The 15,452-nt window shown below is 38.0% G+C and overlaps 1 protein-coding gene across 1 annotated transcript in view; it reads left to right on the top strand.

The window, feature by feature from the left end:
• The window catches only part of Dhc36C (Dynein heavy chain at 36C), a 592,122-nt gene that overhangs the window by 325,086 nt on the left and 251,584 nt on the right, over positions 1-15,452 (top strand). Inside the window, exons 34-35 of the mRNA XM_090380456.1 lie at positions 2,003-2,333; positions 5,834-5,951. Of these exons, the coding sequence (XP_090236582.1) occupies positions 2,003-2,333; positions 5,834-5,951 (449 nt within the window). The remainder of the gene's footprint in view (positions 1-2,002; positions 2,334-5,833; positions 5,952-15,452) is intronic.

Here is a 15,452-nt window from a genome sequence, read left to right as displayed (position 1 = left end):
GCCAGCGGGTGGTTGGTTGGTGGAACAGACTTCCATCCCTTGTGGTGGAGGTTGATAGCCTAAATAAGATTAAGGCTCAGATGGACAGGTATTTGGAACGAACAGAGGGGTGAAGTGGAAGTGTTTTTTTTTTTTTTTTTGGCTGATGCTGCATAAGCTTGCTTTCTTGCATCAAATGCCGCTACTAATGCTAAAGTCTTTCTTGGTACGAGCACTCCTTTGTTCCCCTCACCAATCTTGTTGACCTTCTTTGTACTCATTCTAGCAACCCTACATCCTTCTTAAAACGAGGCCTGCCGACCTGTACCCAGTACTCAAGGTGTGGGCTGACCATTGCCTTGTATAATGGGATAATCACCTCCCTGTCCCTGCTAGCAAAATTCCTATATATCATTGACAAGACTCCATGACCTGCCCTGGCAGCCCATCTGCACTGCTCAGCAAACTTCATATTCTACTGCACAAATACCCCCAGGTCTTTTTCACTTTCCACTTCCCTAAGTGTAGTACCACACAGTCAGTACATTTCTCTTTGGTTACTCTACTACCCATATGCAGTACTTTGCATTTGTCAATGTTAAACTTCAGTTGCCACTTCTCGGCCCACCTTCCCAAATTTTCTAGATCCTGTTGGGGCAGCACATTGCCATTAATGTCATTAAGAACCCTGCCAACCTTTGTATCATATGCGAACTTTGACACTAAGCCTGATATACCTTCATCAATATTATTGATAAATATACAAAACAGCAGTGGATCCAACACCGAACCCTGGGGAACTCCACTAATAACATTTGTTCATGAAGAGCAGTGTCCATTGCTCTTCACGAAGAGCAGCGTACATTAATTACCACTCTCTGTTGTGTCCCTCTCAACTATCCCTTTATCCATTGTTATTGTTATGTTGTTATTTGGAGCATTAGCAACTAAGGCCATATTGCTCCAGGGATATGCAGTGGTCATTCCATGACCTTTCCGCATCCTCCGTACTTGGTGGTCATGGGCTTGAACCCCGGTCTAATCAAGAAGCATGTGCTACGCACTGCTGCTGCTGCTGCTGCCCACCTGGCTATGGAGGCACCTTTATCCATTGTAGCAACTTACCCTTAATGCCATACCTCTCCAATTTGTACAGCAGTCTTCCTTGTGCAACAGTATCAAAAGCTTCCATGAAATCCAAGTATATGTTATCAAAATTATTTTTGGCATTCAGTTCCTTTGTGACCACATCATCGTATCCAATCAAATTGGTCAGACAAGACCTCCCTTTAACAAACCCATGCTGTGTCTTAACTATTACTGCAGTCTTAGAGGTGGTAGATGACTTTCATCAACCGGTGAAATACCACCACTTTGCTTATTGGAGGCTTGAAGTGGTAAAACCCATGTTTAGTCTCTAGAGCAAAGTTTCCGGCATCCCCCTCCCCCTTTCTCCTTCAACCCTTGCACGGTACTAAGTAAACCTATAGGTTTTGATACCTTTCGTGTTTGGGGTTTTCATAAAAAAAAAAAAAAAAAAAAGTCTTGTCTAGATGATCCTGCAGTGCTTCTTTAACCAGTGATTCCATTATTTTCCCCGGCACACAAGTTAAACTAACAGGTCTGTAGTTACTTTTGTCACCTTTTGAACCCCCTTTGTGAATTGGTGATACATTTGCACACCTCTAGTCCATGGGGACGTCCCCTGCATCTAAGGAACATCTCATTATAACCGACAAGTCTTAATGTTTATCAGATTAAATGTCTAAACTATAAAAGATATCATCTAATCTTCTCCAAGATATACACTCATTGAAAAAAGTGCAAAATATAAAGTACAATATAATTTCTCCTACCAAGAGGCTAAACAAAGCATCTTTCCAAATTGCACCAGTAAATCGCACAAATAACTGAATTATAATCATTTATTTAAGAAATTCTTTTACAACTAAATTTATGATTGTGCATCATTATAATTTTGCATGAAAATAATGTTTTATCTAACTTTGGATTATTTTTTCAGAGAAGTGATAAAACAAAAGCGTAGATATGAAGTTGGCTTAGAAGAACTGGAAAGAGCAGCATCTCAAGTAGCTATTATGCAAGATGATCTGACTGCATTACAACCTCAGTTAATAGCAACTGGAAAAGATGTAGAAGCTATGATGAAAGTTGTAGAAAAGGAAACTATTGAAGCAGGTGAAGTTGAGAAACGAGTAAAAGAAGATGAGGCAGTAGCTAATGAACAAGCTAATGCTGCAAAAGCAATTAAAGATGACTGTGATCGTGACTTAGCTGTAGCAATTCCAATCTTAAATTCAGCTCTTACTGCTTTAAATACTTTGACTCCAGCTGTAAGTAATATTATCTTTTGAGAGGTTAAATTTTATGCAGCATACATTTCCATGAAATTATTGTCTGTCTGTAGTTTAATGTATTATTCTAATAAGGGAACTATTCAATTTTAACATTACCATTTTTGATGTATTTCTTTTTATAATTTACTTTTGTTGAAAATGAAAAGCTACTTTTTACTCTAATATATGCTTCCAAAACGTAAACTGCATTGTGCATTTTTAGATTCCAGATAAACAGTTAACTTTTGATAATCTATAAAGGCACTTTTCTCTTTCAACAAGAGTAAGCTATAAAAATATTTCATCAAAATAGGCGATGTTCAAGTCACTTAGTTCCCTTGTGAAGGCTAAAATTCATTTTTCACTATTAATAATTTCATTCTCTGCCATTAGATATTAATTTATATTCATTTGTAGATATTAACATTATTGTGGGAATTTCATCGAATCTTAGTTTTTGCCCAGTCTTTAAAATCTCAATTCTTGTACAGGAATTTATGAAGAGATTTGAAGAGAATATATAGCACAATACTTTGATTTTGTTAAAAATTGTAAATAACTTGGATTGTTTTGCATAGTTAAATGCTTTAACTTTTAACTAATCAAGGTTATCATTATCTTATTGCTATAATTTATTTTCAATATTGTATTTCTTACTTTTTTGTAAGAAATTTTTTACTACTAATGGGAATAAATATGAATATTTTTAAAATCAACTATGTACTTTAGAAAGAAATAAATCCTGGATATTCACATTCTGCATTTTTTATTTTTATCAAAATATAGTAGATGGAGACATTATCTAATAACTTGTAATTTTTGTAATTTAAATAATATAAAAGATATTTTATATACAGTAAACTGTTTATGATTGATATTTCCATTAATGCATAATTCATAAATTTTATTGGGTTTCTAATCTTGTCCAGATTAAAGTAAGTTATAATATTATGTAAATAAGCTAATAAAGCATTGATGAATTATTTTATTATTGCTAATATTAAATAAGCAAGCAAAAGTTTGTAATATTTATTTCTTGTACAAAATAATGTCTGGTAATTAATTCAGTAACTAATAATAACTGAAATAAATGCAACTATATAGCATGAATTTGTTGTCCAATATATCTTCTAGCTTTATATAAGATATTGGTGATACTGCACTTGAAATATTGTGTACAGGTTGGAGGCCACATCTAAAATGGCAGAACTTTTTGAGAGAGGCCAGAAAAAGAGTGATCAGATAGGTGGTGTGCATTAATTGTTGATCACAACTTAGAAGATGCATATTACAAATGTAAAATAACTTTATTTTACCTCTTGGACTTCTTTAATGAGTAATCTTGGTAACACCAATACTTTTCCACGGCCTGTATAAGTAAAAACTTCCCCCCCCCATCTGAGAAGACTGCATCGCTATCCCCTGTGGCGTGCAGGTGACGCCGTGCCAGTGAAACAGTATTCGCCCCGTCATGTGCCGCCAGCCTGCGGAGAGTGGTCAGTATTCGCCCAAGGCAGCGTTCTGACGCATGTTTACAAAAAAAAGAGAGAGTGAGATGTGACACTCTGCAGAGAGAAAAGTCGCCCCTGTAAGAGTCATACTATGGATGCCGACTGAATCACGTATCAGCGGAATGTTTGGTAGTGGGGAGACTAAAAGGGGGAAGAGGTGAATGTCACATAAACTTCTTCAAAGCAGCCCTGCATGAATATGCAAGCTCCTTCATAAATATTGTCCCTGGGTGAGTCAGGTCCTAAAAGTGTCAAGCAAAAACCCTTTTTGCCTGGCCGTCCAAATGAACACCTGCATATGAGAGGGAAAAGCAGAAAGGGGACAAACTTATATATAGAGATGGAGAACAAAGGAGAGTTGTCTAGTGGGTCGTCTAGTCGTTGTCGTCGAACAGTCGTTGTCCAGTGGGTTGGTTGGAGAGCAGCAAGAAGAAAGAGGCAGAGAGCAGTTACCCTGATAGAAGTAGAAATGATGCCCGAGATGTTGAAGCCTATGCCCCGTCGTAGCTTGGAACTTTGTGGTAAGGTCATTCTATCTTAACCAATAGAATTGCATATGATAGAAGGTCATATTTCTCTATACATTAATCAAACATATTATACCCACCTTTCTTCTCATTAAAGTAAGCTTTAAGTTGTATTTTGATGTGATTGTAACTGTAAAGTAACGCTATCAAAGTGATATTATAAGGTTTTCTATTATTTACCCAGCAATTACTTTTGCTACCCATTCAACACTAAGATAGGTGAAAATCTGCGTCATCATTGACAGGAAAGGAATCGTTGTTTGCCTAACTACATGAAGATACACAGACTTAATGTACCAACCAAATTTCCCTTAACATAACTTAACAATTGTCTTGATACTATTATATTAAGTTTATTGTACGTTTATATGTAATGTTGTTGTGTAATAAACCATGTTTGTTTGCTAACTTTGCCTCATGACACTCTCTGGTTACACACGGACCACGGAATCCGAATTAAGAAAGAACCTTTATCGCGGCCACCCTCGAGGCTCTGAGAATCGGAGTGGAGAACACAGCGCCCTCCAATGTTGCCAATTTTATTCCACGAATAAAATTGAAGAACACGTGAGGTTTATGTCCTAATTCAAACTAGTAGACGATCATATTAAAACCCAACTCTCTGGACAATCATTTTAGTGTTGAGCATGCCCGAAAGTTGAATAGATAGTGGTGAAAGTTACCCAGCATGCCCGCGCTATAACGGAGAGAAAAAGCGGCGTTACACAAAACTTTGGGAAGAATCTTGACAGGGATTAGTAAAATGAATGGGGAAGGTATATTTTCCCTGGTAGGAAAGGCAAGGACCAGGAAGGGGGGAACAAATATATCATCTTAATTAAGTAACAGAAGGCTGGACCTCAGGAAGTTTACCTTTGAGCAGCATGCTACAAATCATTAGAATAAATTACTTGCCAAGGTTGCTGAATTATAGATACCCTACCAAACTACAAAATCTGATATCTGTAAGTTGGGCAAAAATTTGGTGGCCCCTGGATCAGTTTTCTGAGAATCTGATAAAGAAACTGAAACATTGAGAAAATACTTTCTTTTTCATTTGCAAACTGTGATTTGTAGTAATGCCATTTGTGTATTAGATGGCTGATTTTCTTAATAAAGTTACTTCTTTGGTTCCAGTGAAATCCATTCATGCTGTCTTTTTTATATCAACAATTTTAAAGCATATTACAGGAGATTTTTTCCATAAGATTAATAAATATTGCTAATAACAATGTTCATTGATTTTGCTGTTCAGTATAAACACAATACTGCTATTTGTTATGATAATTTTATAATTAGAAATAAAGTAAAGGATTTAACAAATTATTCAGTCTGAAAAATTAGCTAACGTATAAAACACATTGATAAAATGATATTACATGTAGCTTAGTAATTTAAATAGTGTGTCATTTTTTATATTTGTATGTTCAGTTTTAAAACACCAATATTTCATTCTTAGGACATTACTGTTGTGAAGTCTATGAAAAATCCACCATCTGGAGTGAAGTTGGTAATGGAAGCAATTTGCATCTTAAAGGGATTTAAGCCAGATCGGATGCCAGATCCATCAGGAAGTGGTAAGTAAAGTATTTATATATTTCTTAGAAAATGTTCAAGATACAGACCAAAATGGAGGATCAACTTGCCAATGAGCTTAATAGAATAACTGTAAATTATCAGATGACTTTGGATTCTAAAATAAATAAGTTAGCATTTAGAGTTTGTGATAATTTATACTCCTCTCTGAATTTATCCTCTCTTTAAATTTATACACTGATGATTTAGGACCTCTGACAGCTATCACACCTAATAATCAGTGAAGAGTTTGTAAGTGCCACAAAGTCATGGAACAGTGATTTTGAAAATGTAATTTTTCTGCTGTTGGTATATATGTAAGATATCTTAATCTCATTTTGATCCATTTTTGACAACTCATACATACTCATATGTCTTACATATCAGCTTTCATTGCTTATCTATTGTGCAGCCACACAGGACTCCTGCTCCTTTGGAGTACCAAGGTGCCAGCTTAACATTTTGAAAAAATGATGAAGATTAAATTTTAAGGACGATATTGCAGATGTAGTGACTAGCAGTCTTCGTCTTTCCACAGATAACAAAGCTTAGAAATTAGGAAATTAAGTACACAGCTCTTCATTCTAAGTTGAAGTGAGCTATTTTAAATTCAAAATTTGGAAAATGTTACAAAACCCTTATGAATTGGAAGCTACTTTTCCTCCGTTTTTTAAAGGCAAAAATAGAATAACTGAGATAAAGCTTTAAATGAAAATTATGTACTAAAGCTTAAAGATGCAAAATTATATACACCTGCTTGTGCAGGAGAAGAACATGTACCAATTGTCCTTAAGACTATCTGACAAAGAATGTTCAAAATACTACAAAGAGGTAAGCTGTCTTGTCTTTAGCAATCCTGATTGAATGGGAAGGGATTTTCAAGTCTAAATAAGCTTCTGTGTGTGGCATCCTTTCCTGTTGGTTGGATTTTTTGTGTATATTTGGGCATATAAAGTGACTATGATATATCTAGTACAGATGAAGAGTTCTGCTTCGATTTAATGACAGTACGCAGCCAGCACAACATTAGTGTTAGTAGTGGCAAATGATAAAAGGAAGCAAAATTGTGCATCATCAGCCAGAAAATAAAAAAATAATGCCCACACTATCTGTCCATCTCCTCTAATAATTTATCTAATCAAGAAATTCTTGAAGTGTGGGGTATGTCAGTGTGGAAGGGGAGGGGGGTGGGTATGTGTTGTTTTTTTAAAGCACTTTTTGAGTAAAATATGGACAAACTATCCCACTAATCCCGGTATGAAGCATATTTTATTTCAATCTTTGGAGTTAAATGTATTGAAGTGTATATTAATTTATAAAAGTATGTGGATATATATATATATATATATATATATATATATATATATATATATATATATATATATATACATACACACATATATACACTGTGCTGCCACTTTATTAGGTACACCTACCTAGTAGCATGTTGAGCCTCCTTTAGCCTTCAAAACAGCCTGAATTCGTCTAGACATAGATTGAACAAGATGCTGAAAACGTGCAGGAATGGAGTACCATGCAGATGCAGATGTCAGTGTGTCACGCAGTTCCTTGAGATTCGATTGAAGTGTAGGCCTGCAGCTAACAGCCCTTTCCAGCTCATCCCAAAAATGTTCTGTAGGATTGAGATCTGCAGACTGAGCGGGCCACTGCAGCAAAGAAAAGCCAATGTCATGTTCCTGGACCCATTCCATAATGATTCGGGCTTTGTGCACCGGCGCATTATTCTGCTGGAAGTAACCATCTGACTGAGGATAAACTGTCAACATGAACGGATGCACGTGGTCAGCAACGATGTTTAGGTACGATATGGCATTCAGACATGAATCTATGGGTATCAATGGACCCAACATGTGCCAAGAAAACATTCCCCACACCATAACACTGCCCCCATCACCTTGCACAGTAGTCGTCAGACATGACGGATCCATGTATTCATGTTTTTTTTGCCAAATTCTGAGCCTTCCATCAACGTGATGCATCAGGCACTTCGACTCGTCAGACCAAGCAACTGTTTTCCAATCCTCGATAGTCCAGTGCTGGTGTTGCTGTGCCCACAGGAGGTGTGTTATCTTGTTCTTCAATGATAACAAAGATACGTGATGTGGTCTTCAGCCGCTGTAGCCCATTTGTGACAAAGTGCGACTAGTGGTCTGTTTCGATATTTTGTTCTGCGCACCAAGGTTGTATTCTGACGTGATGTGCAACATTGTGGCCCCTCTGTTTGCTTGCACAATTCTAGCCATTGTCCTCTGACCTCTCTCATCAACAAGCGATTTTCTTCCACAGGAGTGCTGTTGAGAGGATATTTTCTGTTCGTTGCACCATTCTCAATACACCCTGGAAACTGTGGTGCGTGAAAAGTTCAGGAAACTGCCGTTTCAGAGATGCTTTATCCAGCACATTCGAAGTCCGTTAGATCACTCCTTTTCCCCATTCTTGCTGCGGTTTATATGCTTAACTGATACTAGAAAGGTTATTCTGCTGCATTTATATCCATAACTGTGATCATGTGACTTGCAACGTTGTGGGACAAACCATTTGTGTGAATCGCAAGGGTGTACCTAATAAAGTGGCAGCACAGTGTATATATATCACCTCTATTTCAACTACTGTCTGTTGTTCTTTTTACTACATTTTATTTCTTGTAAGCAATTAGGCTGGCCGAAAGCAATATCGAGATGCTATTTCTCTGCTATCGCTACTTGTTTCTTCTATTACAAAGTTTAGTATTTTTTCCACACTACTTTGTTGGTTTTTGTTTCTCCCTCTGCTGGCTTTTTTCCTCATCTGTTTAATTGCTCACTTCCCTGTCACATGGGTACAGTTCTGGTTTACGATTTCACACCTTTCCTCTGCACACAAGGGGCTACTTTAACTGACACGTATATACACCACACTCGAACACTCAACTCTCTCTCTCTTTCAATGACCATTTACTTTCAACGTCTTCCGGTCCAAAAACAAGAAAACATAGACAGTAAGTTTTCTTGTTTTTGCCCCATCTCAAAGATTTTTTGAGTTTACATTTCAATCTTCTCTTTCCACAGGATTTTATTTATCATTATTATTTTTATTTTATAGTTTATTCTTTTATTCTTCCTTCTGGTCTCTGTCAGGTCGGGTGTGATGTATATGTATACCATTTACGTGTACATCATAACAGAAACCAAAACCTGGCCTATTGTCGTGGTTCCTACGATTTTCGCTGCTGACCCTTTTGAAGAAGTAGTTAAAGTCCTAGGACCCGCAGCTTTAGGTTCTTACAATAATTATGTCCATATTAATTGCATTTTATTTTTATTTCTTGTAAATTGATTTGTAATTTTGTAAATTGATTGACTTACAGGTTCTCCCTATTCTTCATTGGTTATTACACCTGATAGCTCAACTCCCCTACCATATACACAAATATACTGATTTTTACCTTTTTTGTCTATTATTCATTATGGTTGCTGGTCCTTTCAGCATTTACCGTAGTACCCAGATCAAGGGGTCCCAAGCAGGTGACCGCTTTGTCCATTAGATAAAGCAGCTCAGGCTGCCATTCAGATGGCCATTTAAAAGTTCTTGGCAGATCAATTGTAAATAGCTAGTACTGGAAAAAAAAAAAAAAAACCTAGTTGATTGTGGCTATATGTAATGACAGCGTTTCTAGATTGTCTTTGAAAAAATCATATCTATGGGTTGGAAGGATCATATTTAAAAGGCTTGCTCTGTTCATTTCAAGCAGTTTTTTTTTTTCTTTTTTTTTTTTTTTAAGTGAAAAAAGTAATTTATCAAACAGCTTTAGGTACTCCAGATTATAACCTTCATAAACCTTAAAAACTATCTAAGATCATTGTTGTTCTTCCATTCGTAAGCTGGTTGACAGCATATGAGCAACAACTGAAATTCCAATGATGATTACACTCACAATATGAGTTATGCATGGTGAAGTAGATTTCAAGCATCAGGTTTATATATAGCTGTGAGAAAACTAAATTTTCTATGAATGCATTAATGTGATATTGTGGAGGCACTTTACCACAAATGTTCCTGGTACTGCACTTTCACTTTAAATAAAAAGCTGCTCCAGTGGAGAAGTATATTGCTATTTATTTAAAATGTATTGCAAAGACTGTGTGGTTAATAACATGCATTTGCTAACAGCAACATACAAACCTGAGACTTTTATCCTAACTTACTCAAATGCTATATAGCATTAGCAAAGGCACATGATGCAAGAAAGCACGTTTATATAGATATAGCATCAGCCAAAAAAAAAAAAAAAAACAACATACCTTATTTCACCCATCCACTTGCTCCAAATGTTTGTCAAGTTCTGCTTTGAATCTGTACCACCAATCAACCACCCGCTGCCTAAAGGCAAACTTCCACACATCTATCCTACAACTGTCTTTCTTCAATTTGAATTTATGTCCCCTCAGACATTTATTCTGAACAAGAGGAAAAATCCCATCAGCATTAAGCATACTCAAACCATTCAAACCCTTAACTAAATGAATATTTTGCATCGACATTCACACATGAGGAGTTATTCAGCGAGGGGAATGCCAGAGGTGTATTCAACTCTAGCAGTAAGCTACAGAATCTTGAAATAACTGGGAGTAAAGTGGAGGAGAAACTGTTGAAGATAAACACAAGAAAGGCACCCGGGGTGGATGGGATCTATCCAGTTATATTAAAGGAGGCAGCAAAGGAAGTAAGCAAACCCTTAGCCGTAATTATGAGAGCTTCCTTGGACTCAGGGGAGGTACCCATAGACTGGAAATGTGCAAATGTGACCCCAATTCACAAAGGAGGATCAAAGGCTGACACAAGTAATTATAGACCTGTGAGCTTAACTTCTGTTCCAGGAAAATTAATGGAGACACTGGTTAAAGAAGCACTGCAGGATCATTTAGACAAGACTTCAGTTATAGCTCGGACACAGCATGGTTTTGTTAAGGGGAAGTCTTGCCTGACCAACTTGATTGGATACTATGATGCAGTCACAAAAGAACTGGATGCAGGGAATAACTTTGATATTATATACTTGGATCTTAGAAAGGCTTTTGATACTGTTGCACATGGAAGACTGCTACACAAATTGGAGCAGTGTGACATTGGAGGCAAATTGCTGCTATGGATAAAGGGGTGGTTGAGGGGGAGAAGACAGAGAGTGGTAATCAATGGACACTGCTCATCGTGGACTGATGTTATTAGTGGAGTCCCTCAGGGCTCAGTGTTGGGTCCATTATTGTTTTCTGTATTTATAAATGATATTGATGATGGTATATCCGGCTTAATGTCCAAGTTTGCAGACGATACAAAGGTTGGCAGGGTTGTCAAGGACACTACGGACACTATGCTGCTGCAACAGGATCTGGAAAGGTTGAGCAGATGGGCTGAGAGGTGGCAAATTTTAAGTTTAACATTGAAAGAAAGTTTAACATTGACAAATGTAAAGTACTACACATGGGAAACAGCAACCCCAGAGCAACGTATCAACTCTGTGGTACTACACTGTCAGTGGTAGAGAATGAAAAGGACTTGGGGGTGGTTGTGCAGGCAGATATGAAGTTCTCTGAGCAGTGCAGACGGGCTGCAAGAGTAGCTCATGGAGTATTGTCAATGATATACAGGAATGTTTCCAGCAGGGATAAGAAGGTGATCATTCCATTGTATAAGGCGATGGTCAGGCCACACCTAGAGTACTGTATACAGGTCTGGAGGCCTCATTTCAAGAAGGATGTAGAGCTGCTGGAACGAGTACAGAGAAGGGCAACAAGATTAGTGAATGGAACAAAGGGGTGCTCTTACGAAGAAAGGCTTAAGTTTTGCAAATTACAGTGTCTGGAGACTAGGCACCAGCGAGGTGATCTGATAGAGGTGTATAAAGCCTTGAATGGTTTAAGCATGCTCAATGCTGATGGGATTCTTCCTCTAGCTCAGAAAAATCACCTGAGAGGGCATAAATTCAAATTGAGGAAAGACAGATGTAGGATAGAAGTGTGGAAATTTGCCTTTAGCCAGCGGGTGGTTGGTTGGTGGAACAGACTTCCATCCCTTGTGGTGGAGGTTGATAGCCTAAATAAGTTTAAGGCTCAGCTGGACAGGTATTTTGAACGAACAGAGGGGTGAAGTGGAAGTGGGTGTTTTTTTTTTTTTTTTTTTTTGGCTGATGCTGCATAAGCTTGCTTTCTTGCATCAAATGCCTCTGCTAATGCTAATGCTATACACCTCAATCAGATCATCTCGCAGGTGGCGCCTACGTAGTCAGGTGGGCAGGAGCGGCAGTGCGTAGCACACGCTTCTTGATTAGACCAGGGTTCGAGCCCATGACCACCAAATACAGAAGATGCGGAAAGGTCAGGAAATGACCACCGCATATCCTCGGAGCAATGTGGCTTTAGTTGCTAATGCTCCTAAAAACCAAATAACAACAACAACAACCTCACAGGAGCCTAGTCTCCAGACGCCAAAATTTGCAAAACTTAAGCCTTTCTTCATAAGAGAAACCCTTTTTGTTCCATTCACTAATCTTGTTGCCCTTCTCTGTACTCATTCCAACAGCTCTACATCCTTCTTAAAATGAGGCCTCCAGACCTGTATACAGTACTCAAGGTGTGGCCTGACCAACCTTATACAAAGGAATAATCACCTCCTTATCCCTGCTAGAAAAATTCCTGTATATCATTGACAAGACACCATGAGCTACTCTTGCAGACCATCTGCACTGCTCAGAAAACTTCATATCTGCCTGCACAATTACCCCCAAATCCTTTTCATTCTCTACCACTGTCAGTGCAGTACCACAGAGTTTATATATTACTCTGGGTTACTGCTTCCCATATGTAGTACTTTACAACTTTACATTTGTCAATGTTTAACTTCATTTTCCACCTTTCAGCCCAGTTGCTCAACTTTTCTAGATCCTGTTGCAGCAGCGTACTGTTATTAACAACCCTGCCAACCTTCGTATCATCTACAAACTTGGGCATTAAGCCTGATATACCCTCATCAGTATCATTTATAAATACAGAAAACAACAATGGACTGAACACTGAACCCTGACGGACTCCATTAATAACATTAGTCCATGAAGAGCAGTGTCCATTGATTACCACTCTCTGTCTTTTCCTACTCAACCATCCCTTTTTCCATAGCAGCAATTTGCCTCCAGTGCCACATTGCTTCAATTTCTGTGCGGCAGTCTTCCATGTGCAACAGTATCAAAGGTCTTTCTTAGATCCAAATATATGATATCAAAGTTATTCTTTGCATCCAGTTCCTTTGTGACTACATCATAGTATCCAATCTAATTGATCAGACAATTAGATTGTCTGACAAACCCATGTTGTGTCCGAGCTATGACTGAAGTCTTGTCTAGATGATCCTGCAATGCTTCTTTAACCAGTGCCTCCATTAATTTCCCTTGAACAGAAGTTAAACTTACAGGTCTGTAATTACCTGTGTCTCCCTTTGATCCTCCTTTGTGGATTTGGGTTACATTTGCACATCTCCAGTCCATGGGTACCTCCCCTGAGTCCAGGGAAGCTCTCATAATTATGGCTAAGGTTTTGCTTACTTTGTTTGCCACCTCCTTTAATATAACTGGATAGATTCCATCCACCCCAGGTGAAGGTGCCTCCGTAGCCAATTGGGAATGAGCAGCAGTGCATAGCACACACTTCTTGATTAGACCGGGGTTCGAGCCCGTCACCACCAAATACGGAGAATGCAGAAAGTTCAGCGAATGACTACCGCATATTCCCGGAGCAATATGGCCTTAGTTGCTAATGCTCCTAAAAACCAAATAACAACAACAATCCCAGGTGCCTTTCTTATGTTTATCTTCAACAATTTCTCCTCCATTTTACTCTCAATTATTACAAGATTATCTAGCTTACTGCCAGAGTTTAATACACCTATTGCATTCCCTCCCTGAATAACTCATCATGTGTGAATGTAGATGCGAAATATTCATTTAGTTTGTTAGTTACCTGAGCAGGATCATCAACAGTTGAACCATCGATATCAAGTGGACCAATCTGATTCATCCCCTTCCTTCTAGAGTTTACATAAGCAAAGAACTCCTTGTTGTTTTTGTCTACATCCTTTGCCAAAGATTTCTCGTAATCTGCCTTCACCTGCCTACCCTCCTTTGTGGCTTGGTTACAGATGAGCTTATATCTATCATAGGCTTCTGTGTCACCTGTTATTTTATATATATATCCCATGCATTTTTCTTCTCTGTCATGTGTCTAATTGGCGTCTCTGTAGCCAGGTGTGGCAGGAGCGGCTGTGCACAGCACCCGCTTCTTGATTAGACCGGGGTTTGAGCTCATGACTACCAAATACAGAGGATGCGAAAAGGTCAGGGAATGACCACCGCATATCCCTGGAGCAATATGGCCTTAGTAGCTAACGCTCCTAAAAACCAAATAACAACAACATGTCTAATTAGTTCATCTGACATACATTTAGGCATAAATCTTGAGCAATATTTCTTAGTTGGTATGAAAAGCCTAGTAGCTTCCAAGATTAATTCTTTGAATATTTCCCATTGTGAATTTGCTGTTGGTAACATCTTCAGTTGGTCCCACCATATAGAATTTAAATAGTCTCAGACCACCGTAGTCACCTTTATGAAAGCAAAAACTCTTTCCTTTACCCTTGATGGTATTTACCTCATTTAGTAAATCCCATTTCAGCACACTGTGTTCACTGCTACCTAGTGGTTCCTTTATCTGTTATATAGCATTTGTAGCTTAAAGCTACAAATTCTATATAACATTTGAGCCAGCAATTGGGTATTCAGTTTTCTTTCTGACCACTCACTGCAAGTGATGGTACATGGTTCTCTGTCTTCTACCTTCTCCACTAATGCTAGTGTTCCCCAAGGTTCAGTTCTTTCTTCCACTCTTTTCCTCTTGTATATTAACAACCTTCTTCCATTGACTGGAAATCCTATCCATAATTTTGCTGATGATAACACATTGCATTCCACCTTCCAGTTTAAAAAACCATGCCCTGCACAAATAGCTTCAACTTCTTGAATATTCCCTACCAATTACTTAAATGCTGATCTACAGGTAATTTTCCAGTGGGGCAAAGATAAACTAAGTTGATTTCAGTCTTCTAAAATTCAGTCCTGTCTTATATCTCACAAAAGGAATTCTTCTGCTCCTATGCTTATTTTCGATGATGCCCTGATTTTTAGGCAAAACAATATATCTCTATTGAGAATTACTTTGAATTCTAATCTGTTTTGGTATAAGAATATTACAAATATTGCTTCCTCTGCATCTAAAAAACTGGATTTTCTCTTTCTTTCTTGGTGTTACTATTCTTCCAAAAAACTGTCACTCTGAAGAAATCACAAATCTGCCCTGCCATGGAATATTGTTCCTACATCTGGGACAGTGCTCCCCAAAACCTCTCTCATACTTCTAGGTTCCATTCAAAAGAGGACAGTTAATTAATGCCTCATCTCTAAC

Source organism: Mastigoproctus giganteus, chromosome 8, assembly GCF_048544385.1.
Source record: "Mastigoproctus giganteus isolate SK-2022 chromosome 8, ASM4854438v1, whole genome shotgun sequence".
Taxonomy (NCBI): Eukaryota; Metazoa; Arthropoda; class Arachnida; order Uropygi; family Thelyphonidae; genus Mastigoproctus; species Mastigoproctus giganteus.
Note: the sequence above shows the minus strand (reverse complement) of the source record. Positions and strands in the feature narration are given on the sequence as shown.